Genomic DNA, 21513 nt, shown 5'->3' with positions numbered 1-21513 from the left:
AGACTTGACCCTGTTCTGTGATACCTTTAGAAAAGAAAGGTCCTCCTCTGAGGGCTCTTATTGTCATTGTAGGGATTCACAATCCAGTCTTTACTGGTTTAGGTACGCTCAGTAAAATGCCAACAACAAATTAAATTTGTAATTCTGATCCTGATTGTCTCATCCTACAATCAGATGGTATCAAGAAACAGGGGAGTCTGGTATGGTGGCACATACCTTTATTCCCAGCAGTTGGGAGGCAGAGACAGGTAGCTCTCTATGAGCTGAGACCAGCCAGACCTACAAACTGAGTTTCAGGTCAGCCAGGAATGCACTGAGAAACTCCATCTCAACAGAGAAGTGGAAGTTTGCAGTTGCCACACTCTAAATTCAGCACAGCCTCTTGCTCACTGAGCTCAAGCTGAAGAAGAGTAAGCAAGGTCTCAATAGCATGGCCCCTATAAAGCAGACTATCTGAAAATCCACAGGTGGGAAAGCACCCAACAGCTAGCTACAGATACTGCTAGCCAGAGTATGCCTCCTACTGGCAGGGTGAAGAAAGCTCATCAGTTCAGGCCTGATATTGTGGCCCTCTGTGAAAGCAGACCCTTTCACAAGCCCACTGAATTTCTGATTCACAAGCTCCCCTTCACATGTCTGTTGTGAAAAATTGCCCAGGCCTTCCAAACAGATGTGCCCTTCCAGAGTACAGCTACCGGTGCGTTGAGGGAGGCCATAGAGAACTATCTGCTTGGCAGTTTTGGTTTTTGTTGTTTTGGTCTTTGGTTTTTGGGGTTTTTTTGTTTGTTTGTTTGTTTTTTTTGGTTTTTCGAGACAGGGTTTCTCTGTGTAGCCTTGGCTGTCCTGGACCCACTTTGTAGACCAGGCTGGCTTCGAACTCACAGAGATCCGCCTGCCTTTGCCTCCCGAGTGCTGGGATTATAGGTGTGTGCCACCATGCCCGGCTTTTTGGGGGGGGGGCATTTTTAAAGATACCAATCTGTGTGCTATTTATGCCAAACGTGTAACAATTGATCCTAAAAATATCCAGATAGTATGACTTACACATAGAAAACACACTTACAAACTTACAAATCCACTATGAGGGGAAACAGCTCATTCTCAAAAAAGAATTTTCCTGTCTTCATCCTCCTATCTACCTATGCTATATATTTTTTCCATATGGTCAAAAAGTATATGATTGCTAGTAGAAAAATAGGAGATGGAAAACAGTTATTAGTAGTTGGTTTCCATTTTCATTTGTGTATAAATTTTTAATATAAACACAAGCTGTAAAGCATTAATGCAAGTTAAAGCAAAGCATAAATAACAATTCAACTTTTGTAATAATAATTATAAGCAAACTTGTAAAAAAAAAATTTCAGGAAAATACAATTTTTTAAAATGTAGTTAAAGCCAGGCAGTGGTGGCACACGCCTTTAATCCCAGCACTTGGGAGGCAGGTGAATCATTTTAAGTTTGAGGCCAGCCTGACTACAAAGTGAGTCTTGGACAGCCACAGCTACACAGAGAAACCCTGTCTTGAAAAAAAAAAAAGTAAGTTAAATTTCTTGTTGCTATAAAGAGAAAGAGAAGGAACGGTGAGGCGCTTCTTTACCTGCATGCAAGTTTTGGCAGCTTTCACAGCATCAAAGAGGTCATTGGTTGGTAACACTGATTCATTTATGCCATTCCTACTAGGCACTACTTGGGACTGCTTCTTCCGATGTTTTGCCACCTATTTAGTGTAAAACCATGAAGAATACAAAAGCTTTAAAAACGATGCTAACATTTGATTTCACTGTTATCACTGTAAGTAGCCTTCAGCTCCTGATTCCACAGCATTGCTCCCATTATTGTTTCAGATCTTAAGTAACTGATTGTTTTTTTGTTGTTGTTGTTGTGAAATTTGTCATTACTAACCTTTTCTCTTTTTAAAGAATTCTGGTACCTCTCCATTCTAATGTTCTCTCTTCTTCCATCCCATCACCTGAGTCTCTTCCTTCCAGGTTTTTCTTTGCTAACTCCCAGACTAGATTCTGAGTTAAATAAAATGGACTCACTGGGGCAGCTCTGGGTGGTCCTTTCGCTGCTCTCTTCTTCACTTTGCATCTTGAGCTTTCTTCAAAGTCACTGTCTTCAGTAGTTGACACAGAGGGACTATGCGTATTGAGAATACGATTTCCCTTAAGTATCACCCATTCCCTCCATATTAAGAGTTAATTATAATTTCCATTTATCTCTAACTGTGCCACATCTACATGAAAAAAATTTTAGAAATACAGGACAATAAAAAAACATTTCAAAGCAGTAGAGATGAAAAACGAGGAACTTAAATCAGGTGGAAGGGCTTAGCAAGTAAGAGCACTTGATACCACAGACTAACGAACAGAATTCAACTCCCTGGGCCACACGGCGGAATGAGAGAACTGACTCCTGAAAGTTGTCCTTAACCTCCATGTATGTTGTGGCATTGCACATATGAACATATACACATAAATAAAGGTACTTCATTTTTTTTAAGAATGAGGAACTGAAACGGGTGAATAAAACAACTTATACTCACAAATGATATTCAGACTTCTACTCGGTGTGCAGAAAAATCAACATGGCTCAAGAAATAATTCATCACTCACACATAAGTAGACTAGTATTTACCTGGAGTTATAGTTAACCCTGGAAACATCACCTTGCACCTTAGTGGTTCAAGTGTATAGTGCTGATATAATCTAGGTCTCAATAATAGCACTGGCAGAAACAGAAATGATTCAGAAAAGGCCAATTAAGATAAAGGAATAAAGATAAAGGAATAAAGGAAAAAGGATTCCTTTTTTCCCTAGAAAGATTACAAGAACAAGACATACTACTATAACCTTCACAGAATTAATCTCATAAAGCTGTAACAGATAAGGATCGTGGATCGGTTTTAAAAATCTAAAACAGAACTATAGGACACCAACTTTAAAATACCCACAAATTGGGGGCTGGAGAGATGGCTCAGAGGTTAAGAGCACTGACTGTTCTTCCAGAGGTCCTGAGTTCAATTCCCAGCAGCCACATGGTGGCTCACAACCATCTACAGTGTGATCTGATGCCCTCTTCTGGCCTGCAGACACACATGCAGGCAGAACACTGTATACACAATAAATAAATCTTTTTTGTTTGTTTGTTTTTACAATAAATAAATCTTAAAAAAAAAAAAAACCCACAAACTTTCTAGCAAAAGATAAAGCACTCTTTATTCATACAGTCTCTCATAGTCCCAATTCCGCCAGCAACTCTATATGCTGGGGGCTGTGACATGTTCAAGACAGGTTGAGGTAACAAGATGAACTCAAAACTAGACATGTACTCTATTCTTCTTTCAGGGTCTTGCTGTGTAGCCCAGGCTGACCCTTTGAATTTACAGTTAAGATGTGTAACTCTTGATTTTTATAAGATGGAGGGCAGCCAAGAAATAGCGGACTGGGAGGAGCCTCCAATCTGAACCATTATAGACTTTCTTCCCTTCCTTTCTTCTCCCTTCCCCTTCCCTACCTTCCATTTTTTTGTTTGGTTGGTTTGTTTTGTTTAGTTTTAAAGCAGACTCTCATGCAGTCCAGGCTAACGTGAATTCACTATGTACCCGTCATTAACCCTTTTGCTCCTCCTGCCTCGACATCCCAAGGTGTGGGACTACAGTGTGCACCACCACACCCAGCTTTCAGCACAGCGTTTCTAGGATTGGCATACAGCCACACACACCATAACCAAGACAGGAGAGCTACTGAGAACACAGAAGGGGCCCAACATGTGCTCACCACTCTGCAGTATCCGGTGAGTCCCTGTCATCACAGGGCAGGCTGATGGAGGAGCAAGGTGACAAGGCCATCTGTGTACTTCCCACAGAATTTTGAACTGGGGAGGCCACAGTGCCTTCGGAGGAGCCATGGAGCTGGGAGGAGGGTGACCACAGAGTAGGCATGTTAATCCAGCTCTAGGAAGAAAAAGAAAAGAAAGGAACGAGCTCTTACTCCTACTCTACCCCTGTCATGACCATCACTAGTACTATGGGATGGAGCACCAACACCAACAGTCAACCTAGCCACATCGAGGTATTATGGTCCCTACAGCCTTAAGGGCTGAAAAACAGAAACCTGAAACTAGGTGATGGTAATCGCAGCTACATGGGAGGCTGAGGGGCAGGAAATTCACCACAGTGAAAACAAGCCTGGAATTCCAAAGTAGCTTGGGCAACTTAGTGAAACCTCATCTGAAGAAAGGAGGCCTGGAGATTATACTTGAGTGGTACGAGGTTTGTTTAAGGTTTGTCCAAGACTAGAGTCTAATCTTCAGTATAGGTTAAGTAAATAAATGAACGAACGAATAGATGATACACAGATAAGACCAAGCCGGGCAGTGGTGGCGCACGCCTTTAATCCCAGCCCTCGGGAGGCAGAGGCAGGTGGATCGCTGTGAGTTCAAGGCCAGCCTGGTCTACAAAAAGAGTCCAGGACAGCCAAGGCTATACCAGCGAAGAGAAACCCTGTCTCGAAAAATAAATAAATAAATAAATACATGCCAGAGGATTTACACACAAGAGCAGCGTCTGGAGCAACTCCCCCTTAGAGAGGTCAGAGGCGGGAGGGTACACTGTTAGGGAATGCGGTCTGGCTGCTAAAAGCAAAGCAGCAAAGCACCTCAGATTTTCATGTCTGGAAATCCTTCCCTGACGATACAGGAAGTGGGAGGCTCTGAAAGGTTTGGAGGTAGAGGTGTGTTGTTGTTTGAATTAGGCTGGAAAATTCCAGAGAGTAAAGGAAAGTTCGCATTCTCTGTTTCCAGAAAGCACTGTCCAAGGCTGACCCGGCCCCCCCCGCCCCAGCCCTCCCCCGGCCACTTGCTTGAGCTGAGGGGAGTTTTCCCTTCGGGAGAGACTACTTATCTCTCAGGGTCAGATGGAATTTCCCCGGGGCCTCCGTGGCGGACACCACAGAGCTACAGACGTCCGAGGGGCAAGAGGGAGTGAGAGGGTCGGCGTGCGGCCTATTTGTGGGCCCAAAGGGATAACCTCACTGTTTGAGCTTGGAAGAGTGAGCTCTAGATGAACACGGCTGAAGAAAGGTCACCACCTCAGGGGTCCTTTCAGGTCTCAGCGGACATCCCACCTCTCACAGGGACGCCGGCCGCAGCGGCTTTCCTTCCTCGGACGGCGGGCGGGTAAGTCTGGGGAGGGGGCGCGTAAAAAAAAAAAGCGGGAAGGCACGAGATACGTCGCGCGCGCCCGCGCGCACGCAGGCGCGAGATTAACTGGTCTTCGCGCGGCCGAGAAGTCTCGCGAGACTTGGCGGAGGGCGAGCTCGTGCCAAGCACGTTCCAGCCACACAGCCTGCTCGGCTTCGAGCGGCCACCAGGCATGAGGCATGCATTCCCGTCACGTGGGCTCCAGGGCGTGCGGGCCGCTCCGCCCTCGCCACACCTCCTTCGCCCCTGTGCTCCCTTCCATTGGCCGAGCGTTCTGCTACAGCCTTCAGTCCGGCTTGTCAATTGCAATAGGCTCAGTTTCACACAAGCCCTGCCTTTTGGATGAGAAAACCACGCCTTTTCTTAAGACCACATTATTTCCCCCCTCCAGCCCCCCCCCCCACCTCACCAAGCTCCCCAATACCGGCCGCATTCCTCCCCCCTGCCGACTTCCCCTTCTACATTGGCTCCATTTCTACCCTGACCCCGCCCCCGAGGCCGGATTCTCCTTATGATTGGCGGGTCCCCGCTTCGGGCCCCGCCCCCTGTCCCGCTCCCTGGCTCCCATTGTCTCCGCAGATGCCGCCTGGTCCAGCTACGGTGCTGGGGTTGTTCAGTTTTGGGGAGCACGCTCTCATTCTTTTCTTCCAGACGTCCCGCGGCCGAGAGCGGAATTCTAGAGTTCCGTGAGCTCTTCTTCCCCGCTTAGGACCCACTTTATCCCGTCTCAGGGAGGAAAGCAGCTATGTCTGCCCTGCGACCTCTCCTTCTATTGCTGCTCCCTCTGTGTCCCGGTCCAGGACCGGGGCGTGGGAGTGAGGCAAAGGTCGTCCGGAGTTGTGCAGAGACTCGGCAGGTGCTGGGAGCCCGGGGATACAGTTTAAACCTAATCCCTCCCTCCCTCATCTCAGGTGAGAAGAAAGAGAAAAGAGTCAGGAGTGGGAGGGGGCGGGGACGGGTCCTCCCCATCTCACAATAACTCTTCCCTTTCAGTGACCATTGTGATAATTGTTTCATCTCTTAGGCATCTTCCTCCTCTTCCTCCATCTCCTCTTCCAACTTCCTTACCAGGATCACAATAGCCCTGCTGCTCACATAATACCCCTCATCCAATTCCCCACCCAAGGAATTCCCTTCTCTGTAATTTGCACACCCTGGTAGTGTCTTTAACAGCTAGAAATTCCCTTGCAAATTCTGTGAGCTTTTATGATGATACTTTCTTGCTCGCCAGGTAGCCCCACCCCTACAAACCCCATTCTTCATCCTATAGATGTCCCATACGTCCCTGGAGGCATGGGGTGTGCGGTGTCGGGGAAGGTCCCCAGAAGACACCGGTCACTAATTTGGACTGTCAAATTAGATGATCCCATGACAAATAGGGGTGAACTTGGGATGGGTGAGGGACAATGAAGGAGGGTTAAGGTAGGGCTGAGGGGCCAAACAAAGGACAAAGCGGCCACACAGGTGGAAAAGAATCATCAGCCCCCAGTGATGGGTGTGGGGGTAGGGGGAGCGTTGCGGGTTGAAAAGAAATTCATTAATATCCATTTTTGTCGTCCACTGTTCCTCCCTGTCTCCTCTGCCCAGGTGAGCACCTTCAGATCTGTCCTCAGGAGTACACCTGCTGTTCCAGTGAGACGGAGCAGAAGTTGATCAGGGATGCAGAGGTCACGTTCCGTGGCCTGGTGGAGGACAGTGGCTCCTTCTTGATTCACACACTGGCCGCCCGGCACAGAAAGTTTAATGGTGAGGAGCTTTGGGGTTCCCCAAATGTGCTTCACGCCTCTTTATTTGTATGGGTTCTCTGCAGTGTCCTATCCCCCCACCTCCTGCAGCCATAAGCCAGCCCACCTCTTACCCCGGAACTCCCCTGCAACTGCCCCAGCCCTACTTACCTCTAATACCCACCCCGCCTTCTCCGCAGGACCCTGCCCTTACTCATCCCTAGTCTGCCTGATCTCTGACTCGCTCACTTTCTAATCCTTTCGCCTCTTCTTTTCCTCGTCCCTCCTGCTTCTGCCCTTCCTCCCCTCTCTCCCTGTCTCCGTTCCCTCTTCCCATCCCTTTGTCAGAGTTCTTTCGGGAGATGCTGTCTATATCCCAGCATTCTTTGGCCCAGCTCTTCTCGCATTCCTATGGCCGCCTGTATTCCCAGCACGCCATCATCTTCAATAGTCTGTTCTCTGGCCTGCGTGACTACTACGAGAAGTCTGGCGAGGGGCTGGATGACACCTTGGCGGATTTCTGGGCACAGCTCCTGGAGAGAGCTTTCCCTTTGCTGCACCCACAGTACAGCTTCCCTCCTGACTTCCTGCTCTGCCTTACTCGCCTCACTTCAACCGCCGACGGCTCCCTGCAGCCCTTCGGGGACTCGCCCCGCCGCCTCCGCCTACAGGTGAGGGGAGCCCCACGACCTGAGCTGCAGCAACCTCTGACCTCTGACCTCGTGTCCTGCACCTCTCACTTGGTGATCCCCATCTCAGGTCACCCCCTACCCCACGGTCCCCTCTACACGCCCGCCGTCCTTCTTTGTCGTCATAGTTGTACGTTTGCTGTCCGCCTTCCACCCCCAGCTGCTGTCCGCCAACGCCTCTCCAGTCCTAACCCAGGGACCTCCTGGGCTTCAGCCAAGCAAGAAGCGGACATTCCATGGTTGGGCATCGTTTTCGCTCACGGCAACACATTGAATTGTCACCGTGATTGTTGGAGTGAAATAAGAGAATTTTATATAGGAGGAAAATGGGTCTCCCAAGCAAGTCCCATAGCCAATAAGTAGTGATGCTGGGCCTCGCCCCTCAGTCTTTTAAGTTCAGGGCTCTGTTACACAGCCTATCTCTAAACCTTGTACAGCACAATCCTACCAGCTCTCTTTGTAAACACCCAACCCTTCTAGACCATAATTCCTCCTTCTCCGTATCACCCAACAGTGTACCCGCCCCAGAGTGACCCCACAAGCCCAACCTCAGTCTTGACTAACGCATAATCTTTTTTGTGGTTTTTTTTTTTTCTCTCTCTCTCTCTCTCACCTTCTTTCCCCCAGATAACCCGGGCACTGGTGGCAGCCCGGGCCTTGGTCCAGGGTCTGGAGACTGGAAGAAATGTGGTCAGTGACGCGCTTAAGGTTAGAGGGGACCTGAGTGTGGACAGAACCCAGGGGGTGAAGAAGACAGGCACCGGCTGGCAGCAGAGGCCTGGAGCTGCCCCTTCTCTACCCCTGAGCTCTGGTGCTCCAGAGGACATCAGGAAGGAAGGCCAGAATCAGGCCTCCACTGGGTGTCCGACATGATCTTCTGTGACTTCTGGTCCCTCTTCCCACCCCCGCCTGGTGACTCATGTGCCTTCTGCCAGTCTTGGAGGGCCTGCTCATTTCCATAGCAGTTCTAGATTGTAGTGAGTCCCTCAGTGACCCCTCCCTCCTCCCTGCTGCTGAAGGCCTCTCTTCATCACAGGTCCTGTCCCCAGCCTCACCTCCTGCCTTCTTCCTCTCTCCTCAACCATCTTGGGCTCACTCTTGACCCTGAATCTTTCCTTACCACCTCCTCCCCAGCAACACCCTAGTCAGTCCCCTCTCAAGAAGCAGGGCCGGCAGCCTTGCCTCTAGGTACCCCCTTCTCAGCCCCGTAGCAGTCCTGTGTTATCACCGGGTGCCACATGGGGGTCACCAGCCACCGTTGCGCACATCCAGCTTCCAACAGATAGCCTGGGGCGGGGGGGTCAGGATCTTTGACCTTTCTATGCCCAGCACTGGGCTTGCTAAGAGCAGCCTAGGTGTTCATGGATGCCCAGACCCATTCTCTGCCCCCAGGTGCCCGTGTTGGAAGGCTGCAGGCAGGCCCTGATGCGTCTGATCGGCTGCCCACTTTGTCGGGGAGTCCCCTCGCTCATGCCCTGCAGGGGCTTCTGCCTCAATGTGGCCCATGGCTGCCTCAGCAGCAGGGGACTGGAGCCTGAATGGGGCGGATATCTGGGTGAGGGGGCTCAAGAAAGCCCGAAGGGAGTTCAAGAAAGCCCCAGATAGAGGAGGGCCCTGAGTAAGGTTGGGGGCCATTTGTGTAAGGAGAGGGTGGCATAAAACCAAACTGGGGGTGGAGGTGGGGCAAACTTAGGGGGAGGGGTCTTTTCTCATTCGACCACATACTCCACAGAAAAGAGCAAATTGCTCTTTCCTTTTAAAGGCCCCAGTAAGATTTGTGGGAACATCTTAGTTCAGTGCTGTCCCCCTACTGTCTTCCTTTCGTTTCTTGTTCTCCCCTTCCCTTAAGATGGTCTCCTGCTGCTGGCTGAGAAACTCCAGGGACCCTTTTCCTTTGAACTGGCTGCTGAGTCCATTGGGGTGAAGATCTCAGAGGGCTTGATGCATCTGCAGGAAAACAGCGTTAAGGTGTCGGCCAAGGTACAGAGAGGAGAGGTTTACAAGAACAGCGTGGGTGTCAGAAACAGTAGGGGAGACTGTGGAGTCAGAGATGGGACACAGTGTGGTTTGCTTCAGAGCGAAAGGTTGAGGTCTTTTCCTGCGCGCAGGTGTTTCAGGAATGCGGGACGCCCCATCCGGTGCAATCCCGCAACCGGCGGGCACCAGCATCCAGAGAGGAGGCAAGCCGGTCGTGGAGGGCGTCGGCTGAGGAAGAACGGCCCACGACTGCTGCGGGCACTAATTTGCACCGTCTGGTGCGTAGGGAAGCCAAGCTGCTGCGGGTGCTGGGGGTATGGCAGAGTACCGCCTGCGTCCTCTGCAGCTTTGTTTGCTCTCACGCAGGTGTGGGAGCTCCGCGAGAGACTTAGCCGAGTGCGGGGCTTCTGGGCTGGACTGCCGGTGACTGTGTGTGGGGACTCCCGCATGGCAGCGGATCTCTCGCAGGAGGCGGCACCCTGCTGGACTGGAGTTGGGAGAGGCCGGTGAGTTGTAGGGCTCTGGCGGGCGGGCGCTGGGAGTCAGGCAGCTGGAAGGAGGGAAGGTGGCTGCGGGAGCGTCCGAGGTCTTGCTGTGTTTTCAGGTATCTGTCGCCTGTGGTTGTGGGCTCCTTGAACGAGCAGCTCCGCAACCCTGAGTTGGATACCTCGGATCCTGACGTCCCGACGCGGCGGCGGAGGCTACATCTCCGAGCGGCTACTGCTCGAATGAAGGCGGCTGCGCTGGGTCAGGACCTTGACATGCGCGATGCCGGTGAGGCCCAGAAACCCACTCTGCAGGGCCCCTTGACCTGGCCCTGGCCTGTTTCTTCTCAAGTCCTGCCCACTGCCCTCTTTCTTCTATGGCTTCTAGCCTGGCTCGCTGCTCTGGAGCCCAGCCCAGTGCCTCTGAGCTCTTGTCTACTGCCCTGTGGAGTCCCGCCCCTGCTCCTGGAACTCCGCTTTGCCTATTGACACCACCCCCCACTGTGCCTCCACTCCTGCCCACCTCCCTTTGAGTGCCACTCACTGCTCCTCTGGCTCCCCTTCCACCCCTCACCCCAGCCCCCGCATTAATTAGCTTCATTCATTTGTATTCGCTTAAGCCTTAAGTGCCTGTCTCAAAGGTCTCCATCCTTGATTGCAGCAGGGAGGCACAAGCATTCCTACAGAGAACACTTAGGAAAGTTATTGTATGGAGCAGTACTGGGGACAGGGGAGCTAGCTGTGGTGCCACTGGGCTACCCCACGCCCATCCCACCCCCACCGCGTGAAATTAGCCAAAAAGAGAAAACAAGCACGTTTGCCTTGTCTTGTCTTGCGCACCGTCCCCACTCTTCCTCCCTACCCAGCTCCTGTTTCTCTACTTGGTTTTCTATGGCTTCTCTCCCCATCTACTCATTTCTTTCCTTTTTCTGTCTCTGTCTTTTGCCATCTCTCATTTCCTTGTCCTACCTCCGTGTCCGCAGTCTGATAATGCACTCCCTCCCTTGGCATTCCTGTCAATCACTCTCACTTGTATACCCTTCCCTTGCCTCTCTTTATCTGTGTCTGTATTAATTATGTAAAATAACGGGTCTCACTTTGACATTTCATGTGTGCCTACATATAAAAACATGCGCTGATGTTTTGTCTCAATGTCCCTTCCACTTGCATCTTTGCTACATCTCTCTCTCTCTCTTCCTTTCTACCATTTACCTCTGCTCTTCTCTCGCCTGCACAGACGAAGACGCCAGTGGCTCCGGAGGTGGGCAGCAGTATGCAGATGACTGGAAAGCTGGGGCAGCACCAGTGGTTCCCCCAGCCAGGCCGCCAAGGCCACCTCGTCCTCCTCGAAGGGACAGTCTTGGGGTCAAAGGAGGAAGTGGCAGTGCCAGATATAACCAGGGCAGAAGCAGGAATCTGGGATCATCTATTGCTCTCCATAGCCCAGTCAGCGTTGTTCTTTTCCCTGCAGCTCTGACCCTGCTTGGACTTCGATAACCAGGGAGGGGTGCCCTAGCATCAGAAGGGTTAATGGCCCTTTGCCTCCACCTCCTCCCTCCACTGAGCAGGAGGAAGAGTGGAAGGGGGCTGCGGAGAGGGTAGAAAGGGACTTTGTGGGTGAATGGCTGGGGCCCCAAATCCAGGAGTTTCCCATTGGTGGGTTGGGAGGTAGATAGGTGCTCATAATATTTATTTTTTCATTTGGGAACTGGGGATATTTATTTAGGAAGGGAGTATGGTTCAGCTCTTAAGGCTTGGGGCTCATTGATGCAACAGACAGGGGGTGGGGTATTGGGAAATGGGTTGAAGGGTCTTGGAAGTGGGGAGGGTGGGACTGTTGGCATGGGGCACCTGGTATTGGAAACGGACAAATAAAACTAGCTGGGAGTGGTGTCGCATGCCTGTAAACCGTTATTATTTGGGAGGCTGAGGCAGGAGGGGTGAGAGTTGAAAACCAACAAAGCTAGGTGCTGACACTGGGAAAGAGGATGGGGTTGGGGGGAGATGGGCCTAGGTTCTGTTGGCTCTTTTAAAGTCATCTTTAAAGATTGGGGGCAGCTGATGACCTTTGCCATCCACGTCCTTCACAGCTTCCATGTCATATTTCAGTGTTCAAGTCAGTGTTTATTGGTAAATAAATGATAATTTATTGGAGCCTGTGTGTGGCTTTCTATACTGTGTGTGTATGTGTGTGTGGTGCATTGCACACCCAGAGGTCAGAAGTGAATATCTGTCCTGCTATGTCACTCGTGCCTTATTCCCTTGAGACAGGCATTCTCCCTGAACCTGGAGCGAGGGTGGCAGCCAGCAAGCCCCAATCATCCTCTTATCCTCCTGTACCACTGGAGTTACAGGCAGATGCACTTGTGGCCAGGCCCAGCTTCTTCACATGGGTGCAGGGGATTTGAATTTGGGTACTCACCCATGTGCAGCCAGCACTTCCTCCCTCTGGGAGCCCTAGGCGACTGTAACTGGCTGAGCCCTGCCTGCTTCTTGTTGGAACAGGTAGCCCTAAGGAGCGACTCCAGATTTCCCAAAGCTGAGGTGTGAGTATCTTAGTCTTAAAAAAGAATTGTTGGAGATCAAACAGAAATCACATAAGGAAATACCTGTAAATTGTGCAGGACACCAGGCCTACCACTGCCCTTGCTACCTTCAGGGTGAGGGCTGCTGTTCTTGGAAGTCTCGGCCTGCCTGTCCCCACCCCACCCCCCTTCCACTTCACCTGAATAAATCTTTTGTTTTGTGGAAAGCAAAAAGAAAAAGATGCAATTGATTCCTACTTGAAAGAGGGCCTAAGTGGCATCTTTCAAAGGCAGGCTAGGGCATCTCCACCCCCCCTCCCCGCCCACCACACCTCCAACCCACTGCAAAAGGGCAGGAGGGAGAATGACTCAGGACAGATCAAGGCCCAAGCAAGCAAGCAAGCCTAAGCTGCTGCTTGGACTGGCGGGACAAAGGGAGGGGAGGGGGAGGAGTCTGGGTACTGAGAAAAGTTTGTAGGGAAAGTTGATCTGAGGAGCCGGGCGGTGGCTGAGACAGGCCGGCCTGATTTTTCCACTGCTCTCATGGCCTGGTGAGTGGCTAGGGAAGCTGAGGCTGGAACGGGTGGAGGGGCCTTTGAATTTATAAAAGGAGACTTGGGAGGGTTCACAGAAGGCCCTTAACAAAAGGCTGGTGACGGATGAGGTGGTCACCAAAGCTGCAGAAGGGACCGGACCGTGAGCCCGGGATGAGGGAAAAAGAGGAGCTCGAGACAGATGGGAAGAAAGCAAGTTTAGCAAGTGAAGAAAGCAAGTTTAGCAAGTGTAGCTCGGCATAGAGGAGTGAGTTCCCCCCGGCTGAACCCTGGGGGCTGTGCTGGGGGAGGGAATTGGGGATAATGACAGAAGGAGGCAGACCTCTGGATAGCAAGCTTGGATTCTTTTCTCTTGGGGTTACCCTGGCTAGTTCGGGGAAGGGGGCTGTGTTGGAAGGACCTTGATCTTTGATTGTAGGGTGTGCTCTGAAAAGATAAAGCTACAGCCCAAGTTAAGGATGGGAGAGAAGAATCTGTGTCTGTCTCTGTCTCTATCTCTGTCTGTCTGTCTGTCTGTCTGTCTGTCTGTCTGTCTGTCTCTGTGTCTCTCTCTCCCGCCCTGTGCACTGATAGATAGGATTAGGACGTGAGATGGGGTGCATCCAGGGACTCTGTAGACCCACATCTCCATCAACAGTGGCTCATATCACTCCTGTAGGTCCACCCACCACCTTGCCTCCTCCTATCTGATCTCCCATTCCCCACTAAGGTTTCCCCATGAAGTAGCTACATACAGAAGTAGGGAGGGTCTTCATACCTGCTTGAGATTGACAGGGGCACTTAGAAGGCAGCCAGGACCTGGCTTGACAACGCCTTGACGTGAAGGTCATCATCCTGAGCTGAAAGGTTCAATCTCATTTGATGTCTGTTTCACTTAAGATCTGGGTCCTGGCTTTATCTCCTTCTCTTTTAAAAATCCAAAGCTTAAAGGGGGTGAGTACAGTTGGAGAGCCACGAGGGGTGGGGGGGGGGGGCTATAGACAATCTGGAATAAAGAGTGTGCACACACACACACACACACACGCACACACCCCTGGCCACTCCCCATCCCTGCCTCAGGTCTTCCCTCCTCCTTAGACTCCTCTCCTTACCCCTCATTTCCCTTCTAGACGCTGACAGAGGCAAAAATGTGCTAACTCAGGGACAGACTCAACCAGGGCAGCAAGCAAGCCTAGGGAAATGATCACCTGATCTCCAAAAGGTGCCTTCCCTGGTGGACACCCACTGCCAGAGGTCTTTGCCACCCATGGCCCTTGGCCCTGGCTCTGTCCCCTGTCTAATGTCACTTCCCTTGTGACACATAGGCCCTCTGTCTCCTGCCAGGATCATGAAGCTCCGGAGGCCTCGGAGCCTGGGGGTGGCTCTGGGAGTCTTTATGACCATCGGATTTGGCCTCCAGCTCTTGGGGGGACCATTCCAGAGGAGGTGAGTCCCTAGCCTGTCCTACCTCTCTGACTATACCCGCCCCAACCTACTCTTTCTTGATTCCATCTGGGATGTGACTCTAAGGGGAAAACACTTGGGGTGGGAGGATCCCTATTGTCCAGTTACAAAAAAAAACCCATCTGCTCCAAATAATGCCAAGGGACAGGACATTTCCTATCTCTTTCCAGGATAACTGGGCTACAGCTCCCACAGTCCTGGATCCCTTCCCTCAGACCAACTATCAAGTCTTGCCTAGCCCGCCAGCAACTTGTGTTCTTGAAGACACACAAATCTGGGAGCAGCTCTGTGCTCAACCTCCTTCATCGCTACGGGGACAAGCAGGGACTACGTTTTGCCCTCCCCACCCACTACCAGTTTGGCTACCCAAAGCTTTTCCAGGCCTCTAAGGTCAAAGGCTACCATCCTCAGAGTTCAGAGACCCAGAAGCCTTTCCATATCCTCTGCCATCACATGAGGTTCAACCTGAAAGAGGTGAGGAGGTAGGGTGTGGGGAGAACGGGAAAGAGATCTCCTCAGGCTCGGGGCCAAGATCTGTAAGAGAGGAGACCTGTGCCTCGGTATGGGCATTTGCTGACAAGTTGGACCCTAGGGCATAAAGGCAAGGTTTCCTATTGCTCTTTCTACGTATGTGATTTCTCTGGGTCAGGTGTAGTGTTGGGAGCCAAAAGGCTTCCCTTCACTCATATAGGACCTGTGTGTGCAGGGTGCATGGGCGTGTGGAGGCCAGCGGTCAGTCCCAGGTGTTTCTCGGGCCCTCTCCACCTTAGTGTTTGAGACAGGCTCTTTCACGGAACCTGGAACTTGCTCTTCTAGCTAGGCCAGCTGGCCAGTGATCCCCTAGGATCCTTCTGTCTCCATCTGCCTAGCGCTGGGGTTGTATGTGAACACTACATGTTGAGGCTTCATGTCAGCTCTGTGTCAAACCCTCAAGAGAGCACAGAGGAGCTGGACACTTTGAAAGTGTGATGGAACACGCCTGTAATCTCAGAACTGGGGAAGTTGAGACAGGAGGCTCAGACTAGGGATGTAACACTGTCGCTAGAGTGCTTGTCTAATGTGCAGAAAGCCCTGGGTTCGATTCTGAGCACCACATAGAACAAGGGTGGTGGTGCACGCCTGTAATCCCATCACTCCGGACCTGGGGCAAGAGGATCAAAAGTTCAAGGCCAGCCTTAGCTACATAGTCAGTTCAAAGCCAGCCTGGAATACTTGACACCTTGTCTCAAAACAAAACAAAACAAAAAAACAAAACAAAACCAAGGTTGAAGGGCAGCCTGAGCAGAAGTACCAGGCCTCTGTCGCAAAAACAACAATGAAAAGAGATCCTAGTTCTGATCCCAAAAGGGACTACTTATGGAAGATATGAGCACATTTTCTCACATGCTTAAGGCAGTGATCATTTGTAGGAAGAAAAAGAAAGCAGGCTGGTACTGGGTATGGTGGCTCGCACTGTAATCCTTGCACCATGAGGGATAAAGAGCACTTGGAAAGAGAACAGATTGGTGTGATGGGCAAGGAAGTTAAAAAAAAAAAAAAAAAGGTCAGATGGGAGTTTCGAGTAAAGACATGCATTCTGCGTGTGTGTGTGTGTGTGTGTGTGTGTGTGTGTGTGTGTGTGTGTGTGGTGTGTGTGGTGTGTGTGCGCGCCTGCGTGCCTGCGCCCATCTGTCTGTCTGTGTCTGTATTTGTTACTGATCTCACGTAGTTCCAACTAGCGTCCAACCTTATAGACAGCTGAGGCTAATCTTGAACTTCCTATGCTCCTGCCTCCACCTCATGAGCGCCGGGCACCGGTGGGCACCGCTACTCTATCAGTTGATGCAGCGGGGATGGGACCCAGCTCTTAATGCATGCTAGGCAAGCATGCTACAGTTCACACTGTAGTTCCAGCTCAGACATTCTCTGAGGGGAACTTTTGTATTTTTTTGAGACAGCCACCATCATGATGCTCACTATTACCCCAGAATGTTCTAGAACTCATAGCAATACTTCCGTATCGGTCTCTCAGAGTACTAGAATCCTAGATGTGAACCACAATGCCCTACAAACATCAGACATTCTCGGTGATTTTCTTCTGTTTGTTTGCTTTTACAGAAGTACTGGGGAGTAAACCCAGGGCTTCCCCATACATGGTAGGTAAGCACCTTACCACTGAGCTATCTCCCCAGCATAGATTGGGCTTTTTTTTTTTTTTTTCGAGACAGGGTTTCTCTGTGTAGCCTTGGCTATCCTGGATCACTCTGTAGACTAGGCTGGCCTCAAACTCACAGAGTTCCACCTGCCTCTGCCTCCTGAGTGCTGGGATTAAAGGCGTGCGCCACCACGCCTGGCAGATTGGGCATTCTTAAAGAAAGTAAACCCTCATGAAGGCATGGTGGTGCATGTAGACATGTGTGTATCAGGAGATATTTGCAGTGAATAGAAGAGGAGAGACTGCCCAAACCCTTTACTGTGAAACAGGCTCTTGCTATTGTACCCTGGGCTTTCCTTGAATTCTCAACTATTCTCTTTCCTCAGCCTTCCAAGTGCTAGGACCACAGCTGTGAACCGGCATAGCCAGTGCACCCTTGGTGAAGGCAGAGCAGGAGACAGCTGAGGAGTGTGAGGCTGATGTTAGGGGCAGCAAGGGGCCACTGCTGAACACTGCGGGGCAAGTGTCAAGAGTGGGACCCTGACAAGGGTCAGTGAAGTAAGTTCCTGTAATGGCCGAGGGATGACTTTCATTGTCCCTACCATCCATTGACTACCTACTATGTTCCCGGCACTTCCGCATTCCTCCAGACATACCATTCCTGATTTATACTCCAAGAAACAAAGGCTCCATTAACATCAGTGAAAGGCCAAAGTCACATGAGTACCAAATGGTCGAACTGGGAAGTTAGTTTTGATGCCAGAGACAGTTAACTACTTACTTCTGCTGAAAAAACAAAAAACAGAGTTCAAATAGGTATGCCCTTATTAATGAAGGAAAAAAATTTAATTCAGTTAAGGAAAGAAGCTTAAAAAAAAAATATCTTGTGTAGGATGTGTGTGTGTCCATAACTGATCCGGGCATGTGTGTGCCATGGTGTGTGTGTGTGTGTGTGTGTGTGTGTGGTCAGATGACAACCTTGATGTTGGCTCTCATCTTCCCCTTTGAGACAGGGTCTCTTTTGCATCTGTGGCTGGTCTGCGGGTTTCGGGGCTGAGTGCCCGTCTCTATCTCCCCTGTCCCCATTGCTGACCACAAAGGCCTGCTACTAAATCTTCTTCATGTACGTGGTCCATGAGGATCCGCGCTCAGGTCTTCACCCCTGCACACAGCACTTCATACACTGAGCTATCTCTCTGGCCTATTGTAGCTCCTTTAAGAAAAAAAAAATCAATTTGCTTGGTTTTTTTTTTCCCCCCCTCAATGATTGTTTAGTCTGCTGGTATACCCCCCCCCCACTCTTAAATCATCACTCTGATTGACTCCTGTAGGGTTGGGGTGATAGAGGCAGTTTGGCAAATAAAATGTCTTGACATTGTGCGAAATGTAACCATTTGTTGGGGGATGGTTAAAGGCTGATGATGCCTTGTGGGTGATTTGGGGGCCGGCTCACACAGTTTCCAGACACACAGCATTACACCTTAAGTCGCAAACAGGTTCATACTATCACTTTGGAGATTGTGCCTAGCTTTGTCCTATTCATCTAAAGATTTATTGTGTATTTGTGAGTGCCTAGGAATGTGCGAGGAGGCTTGGAAGAGACAGCAGGGTTCTCATCACCACGCTCTGCCTATTCCTTTGAGCCAGGTCCCTCTCTGAACAGGGAGCTAGGTTCACAGCTAGCTTAGAAGCCCCTGTGAGCTTCCTGCCTCTGCTTCGATTGCAGGCAGGCTTACAGGCACTTGCAGAGACACCCAGCTCATTATATGGGTGCTGGGATCTGAACACCAGTTCTTATAACTGCAGCTTAAGAGCTCTTAACCACTGAGCCATCTGTCCATCCTGATGGTAAAGTTTAAAACCTCCTTAAGGACAGACTTATTATCAAACACCACTGTGATAGAGGAAGGTTAGAGTCCACGATAAAAGTCATTATAAGAGCAGAAACCTTCAGGGAGTGTTGAATGATTATTAATATTTACTATTGAATTATTATTTTAGTAAGAACAGTGGCTACTCCTTATTCCAGCTTTATATCAAAATAACCAGAGAGACTAGGATCTATTTTATTAGCTGACAGCACATGAGTAAAAAGCAAGTATAAAGTGGGAAATCAGAATGGGAGGAAACTATGCTAGCTTGGAGGTTTAGGATGGAGTAATCATTGCTCAGAATTGTGCCTGGCTTTTCTGTGGGTACTAGGAATATGAACCTGGATCCTTATGCTTGTGTGTAGCAAGCACTTTACTGAGAGTCATCTCCCCAGGCCCAGGTTTCAGTTTTTTGGTTTTGTTGTTGTTGGCTTGTTTTTTTGCTGTTGTTGTTTTGAGACAAGGTTTCTCTGTGTAGCCTTGGCTGTCCTGGACTCACTCTGTAGACCAGGCTGGCCTCGAACTCACAGAGATCCACCTGCCTCTGCCTCCCAAGTGCTGGCATTAAAGGAGCGTGCCACCACCGCCCGGGCCAGGTTTCAGTTTTTACCAACCAAGGAAGATACAAAGACCCAAGTAAACGAGTGATCTCGCTGAGCTTTGTGTGTCCCAGGGTTTTGACTGTCATCTCCTGTGCTCTTCTCAGCCACCTAGGACCCTCAGACAAGCAAATTGAATCTCAGAGGCACCACATAATTTCCCCACAATCACCCAGCTGGTAGGGAGAAGCCGAGGGTCGACAGCCGAGTTCTGAGGGCTCCTCAGAGCCTTAACTTGTCCTTATTCCCTTCTCAGTCAGGCCTTTCCTCACTGGTCTGCTCTTTCTCTCCTCTGCAGGTGCTCCGGGTCATGCCTTCTGATAGCTTCTTCTTTTCCATTGTCCGAGATCCGGCGGCTCTAGCCCGCTCTGCTTTCTCCTATTACAAATCCACCTCATCGGCTTTCCGGAAGGCACCGTCTTTGGCTGCTTTCCTAGCCAATCCTCGAGCCTTCTACAGACCCGGGGCCCGTGGGAACCACTACGCCCGAAACTTACTATGGTTTGACTTCGGTTTGCCCTTCCCCCCAGAGACGAAGACCATGAGAATGATTCCCCATCTCCCCAGAGACCCCAACGCCTTCCAGCTACATACCGTACCTTCCGGCGCTGGCCTGAGACCTCTCTTCCAAACTATTACCACGGCTGCTGCTAATTACGAGCAGCCGTCCAGCCTTGCCTTTTCAGCTTTCGAGCCCCCATCTTTTATCCAGTGGGGTCTGGCCTGGTTGGACTCTGTCTTTGACCTGGTCATGGTGGCGGAGTACTTTGATGAATCCCTGGTCCTGTTGGCAGATGCTCTGTGCTGGAGTCTGGACGATGTGGTGGGCTTCATGCACAACGCCCAGGCCGGCAGTGAGCAGAGGCTCAGCGCTGCCAATAAAACTGCGGGGACTGGTGAAGATCGGCAGCTGACCGCAAGGGCCCGAGCTTGGAATAACCTAGACTGGGCTCTTTATGTTCACTTCAACCGTAGTCTGTGGGCACGGATAGAACAATACGGCCGGAGTCGGCTGCAACGTGCTGTGGCTGAGCTCCAGGCCCGAAGAGAAGCTCTGGCAAAACGTTGTCTGATGGGGGGTGAGGCTTTAGACCCCAAATACATCACCGATGTAAGGCTCCGTCCTTTCCAGTTTGGTTCGGCTAAGGTATTGGGCTATGTACTTCAGAGCGGACTGAACCAGAAAGACCAGGAGGAATGTGAACGCTTGGCTACGCCTGAGCTACAGTATAAAGACAAACTTGATGCCAAGCAGTTTCCCCCTACAGTCTCCCGGCCTCTCAGGACCTAACGGCCACTGACCCTATAGGTATCAGACTACAGAGTAGGGCACACGGGACGGGTGGAGGACCTCCAGCCGCATCTCCGCTTCCCGTGGAAGGAACAGGAAGTTTGCTCTAAGGCGAGACTGGAGCTGTCTGGATTTTCTATAGGAATCCCAGCCACATCTGCCCCCTTCCCCCAGCCCCTCATACAGCAGTTCCACAAAGCCCCCTGGAGGGGCAAAAGATGAGAGCGAGACAGAGAAAGTGTGGGGCATGAGACATCCATTTCTCTACGAGATATTTGTTATGAAGCTGTGTTGATTTTACTGTGAAAATATTTGTTGGATGAATAAATGCTATGAGACATTTACTTATTTTTTTTTTATTATTAGATTGATTTTATGCATATGAGTGTTTTGCCTGCATGTCTAAATGTGCACCACGTCCATGCCTGGTGCCCACAGATCTCCTGGAATTACTGTGAGCCACTATGTGGGTGTTGAGACCCAAACTCTGGTCCTCTGTAAGAACAGCAAGTGCTTGCAACCTCAGAGCCCAGTTATTTGTTTTATGTAGGGCTCTCAAAGGGGAAGTGATGGAGAATCTTTTGTTGGAGAGAAATTAGGCTAAAAAGGGTTCTTTCTTTTCTTTCAATATTCCCTCGAGGCTGGGGATACGGTGATTGGTTAAAAAAAAAAAAAAAAAAAAGCTAGCATTTGGCAGAGGCTCAGGTATGCCAGACACACAGGCACACACACATACACACCACAAGCTGCTGCCGGCGCCGCCACCACCACCAAAAATCCAGGAAAAAGACAGGGATTTAAGCCAGTTGCTAGAATGTTTGCCTAGCGTGTTTGAAATCCTGGTCTCAATCCCTAGGCTTGCATAAGTCAGACCTGATGGCACATACCTGTAACGCCAGGACTCTGGAGGCAAGAGGATCAAAAGTCTGAGTTCATCCTCAGTCACATAGGGAGTTTAAGGCCAGCTTGGGCTACAGGATACCTTGTCATAAAAAGAAAGAGGGAAGAAAGCAAGGGAG

At 50.4% G+C, this 21513-nt stretch overlaps 3 protein-coding genes across 7 annotated transcripts in view; 2 read left to right on the top strand and 1 right to left on the bottom strand.

The window, feature by feature from the left end:
* Positions 1 to 3943, bottom strand: part of Stag3 (stromal antigen 3) — a 32718-nt gene extending 28775 nt beyond the window's left edge. Inside the window, exons 1-3 of the mRNA XM_051161211.1 lie at positions 3780 to 3943; positions 2043 to 2139; positions 1598 to 1717 (exon numbers count right to left, since the gene is read on the bottom strand). Of these exons, the coding sequence (XP_051017168.1) occupies positions 1598 to 1717; positions 2043 to 2139; positions 3780 to 3943 (381 nt within the window). The remainder of the gene's footprint in view (positions 1 to 1597; positions 1718 to 2042; positions 2140 to 3779) is intronic.
* A 1853-nt stretch (positions 3944 to 5796) lies between these two features.
* Gpc2 (glypican 2) lies at positions 5797 to 12004 on the top strand. The gene is made up of 10 exons (XM_051161947.1): positions 5797 to 6113; positions 6790 to 6948; positions 7275 to 7597; positions 8243 to 8323; positions 9008 to 9170; positions 9465 to 9595; positions 9724 to 9870; positions 9959 to 10098; positions 10197 to 10366; positions 11315 to 12004. Exons 1-10 carry the CDS (start codon positions 5948 to 5950, stop codon positions 11572 to 11574), a joined length of 1740 nt encoding a protein of 579 aa, XP_051017904.1. The 5' UTR covers positions 5797 to 5947; the 3' UTR covers positions 11575 to 12004.
* A 1009-nt stretch (positions 12005 to 13013) lies between these two features.
* Gal3st4 (galactose-3-O-sulfotransferase 4) lies at positions 13014 to 20587 on the top strand. Of its 5 annotated transcripts, none has more exons than XM_051161206.1 (5): positions 13014 to 13153; positions 14266 to 14357; positions 14480 to 14581; positions 14770 to 15073; positions 19502 to 20587. In XM_051161206.1, the coding sequence occupies exons 3-5, from the start codon at positions 14484 to 14486 to the stop codon at positions 20492 to 20494; spliced, it is 1395 nt and encodes a 464-aa protein (XP_051017163.1). In that variant the 5' UTR covers positions 13014 to 13153; positions 14266 to 14357; positions 14480 to 14483; the 3' UTR covers positions 20495 to 20587. The 5 variants fall into 5 exon arrangements, with proteins under 5 accessions (XP_051017163.1, XP_051017165.1, XP_051017162.1 ...); XM_051161208.1 differs by having other exon boundaries at positions 14461 to 14581; XM_051161207.1 differs by lacking the exon at positions 13014 to 13153 and adding an exon at positions 13917 to 14089.
* The last annotated feature ends 926 nt before the right edge of the window (positions 20588 to 21513 follow it).

The sequence above is a fragment of the Acomys russatus genome, chromosome 19 (genome assembly GCF_903995435.1).
Source record: "Acomys russatus chromosome 19, mAcoRus1.1, whole genome shotgun sequence".
Classification (NCBI taxonomy): domain Eukaryota; kingdom Metazoa; phylum Chordata; class Mammalia; order Rodentia; family Muridae; genus Acomys; species Acomys russatus.
Note: the sequence above shows the minus strand (reverse complement) of the source record. Positions and strands in the feature narration are given on the sequence as shown.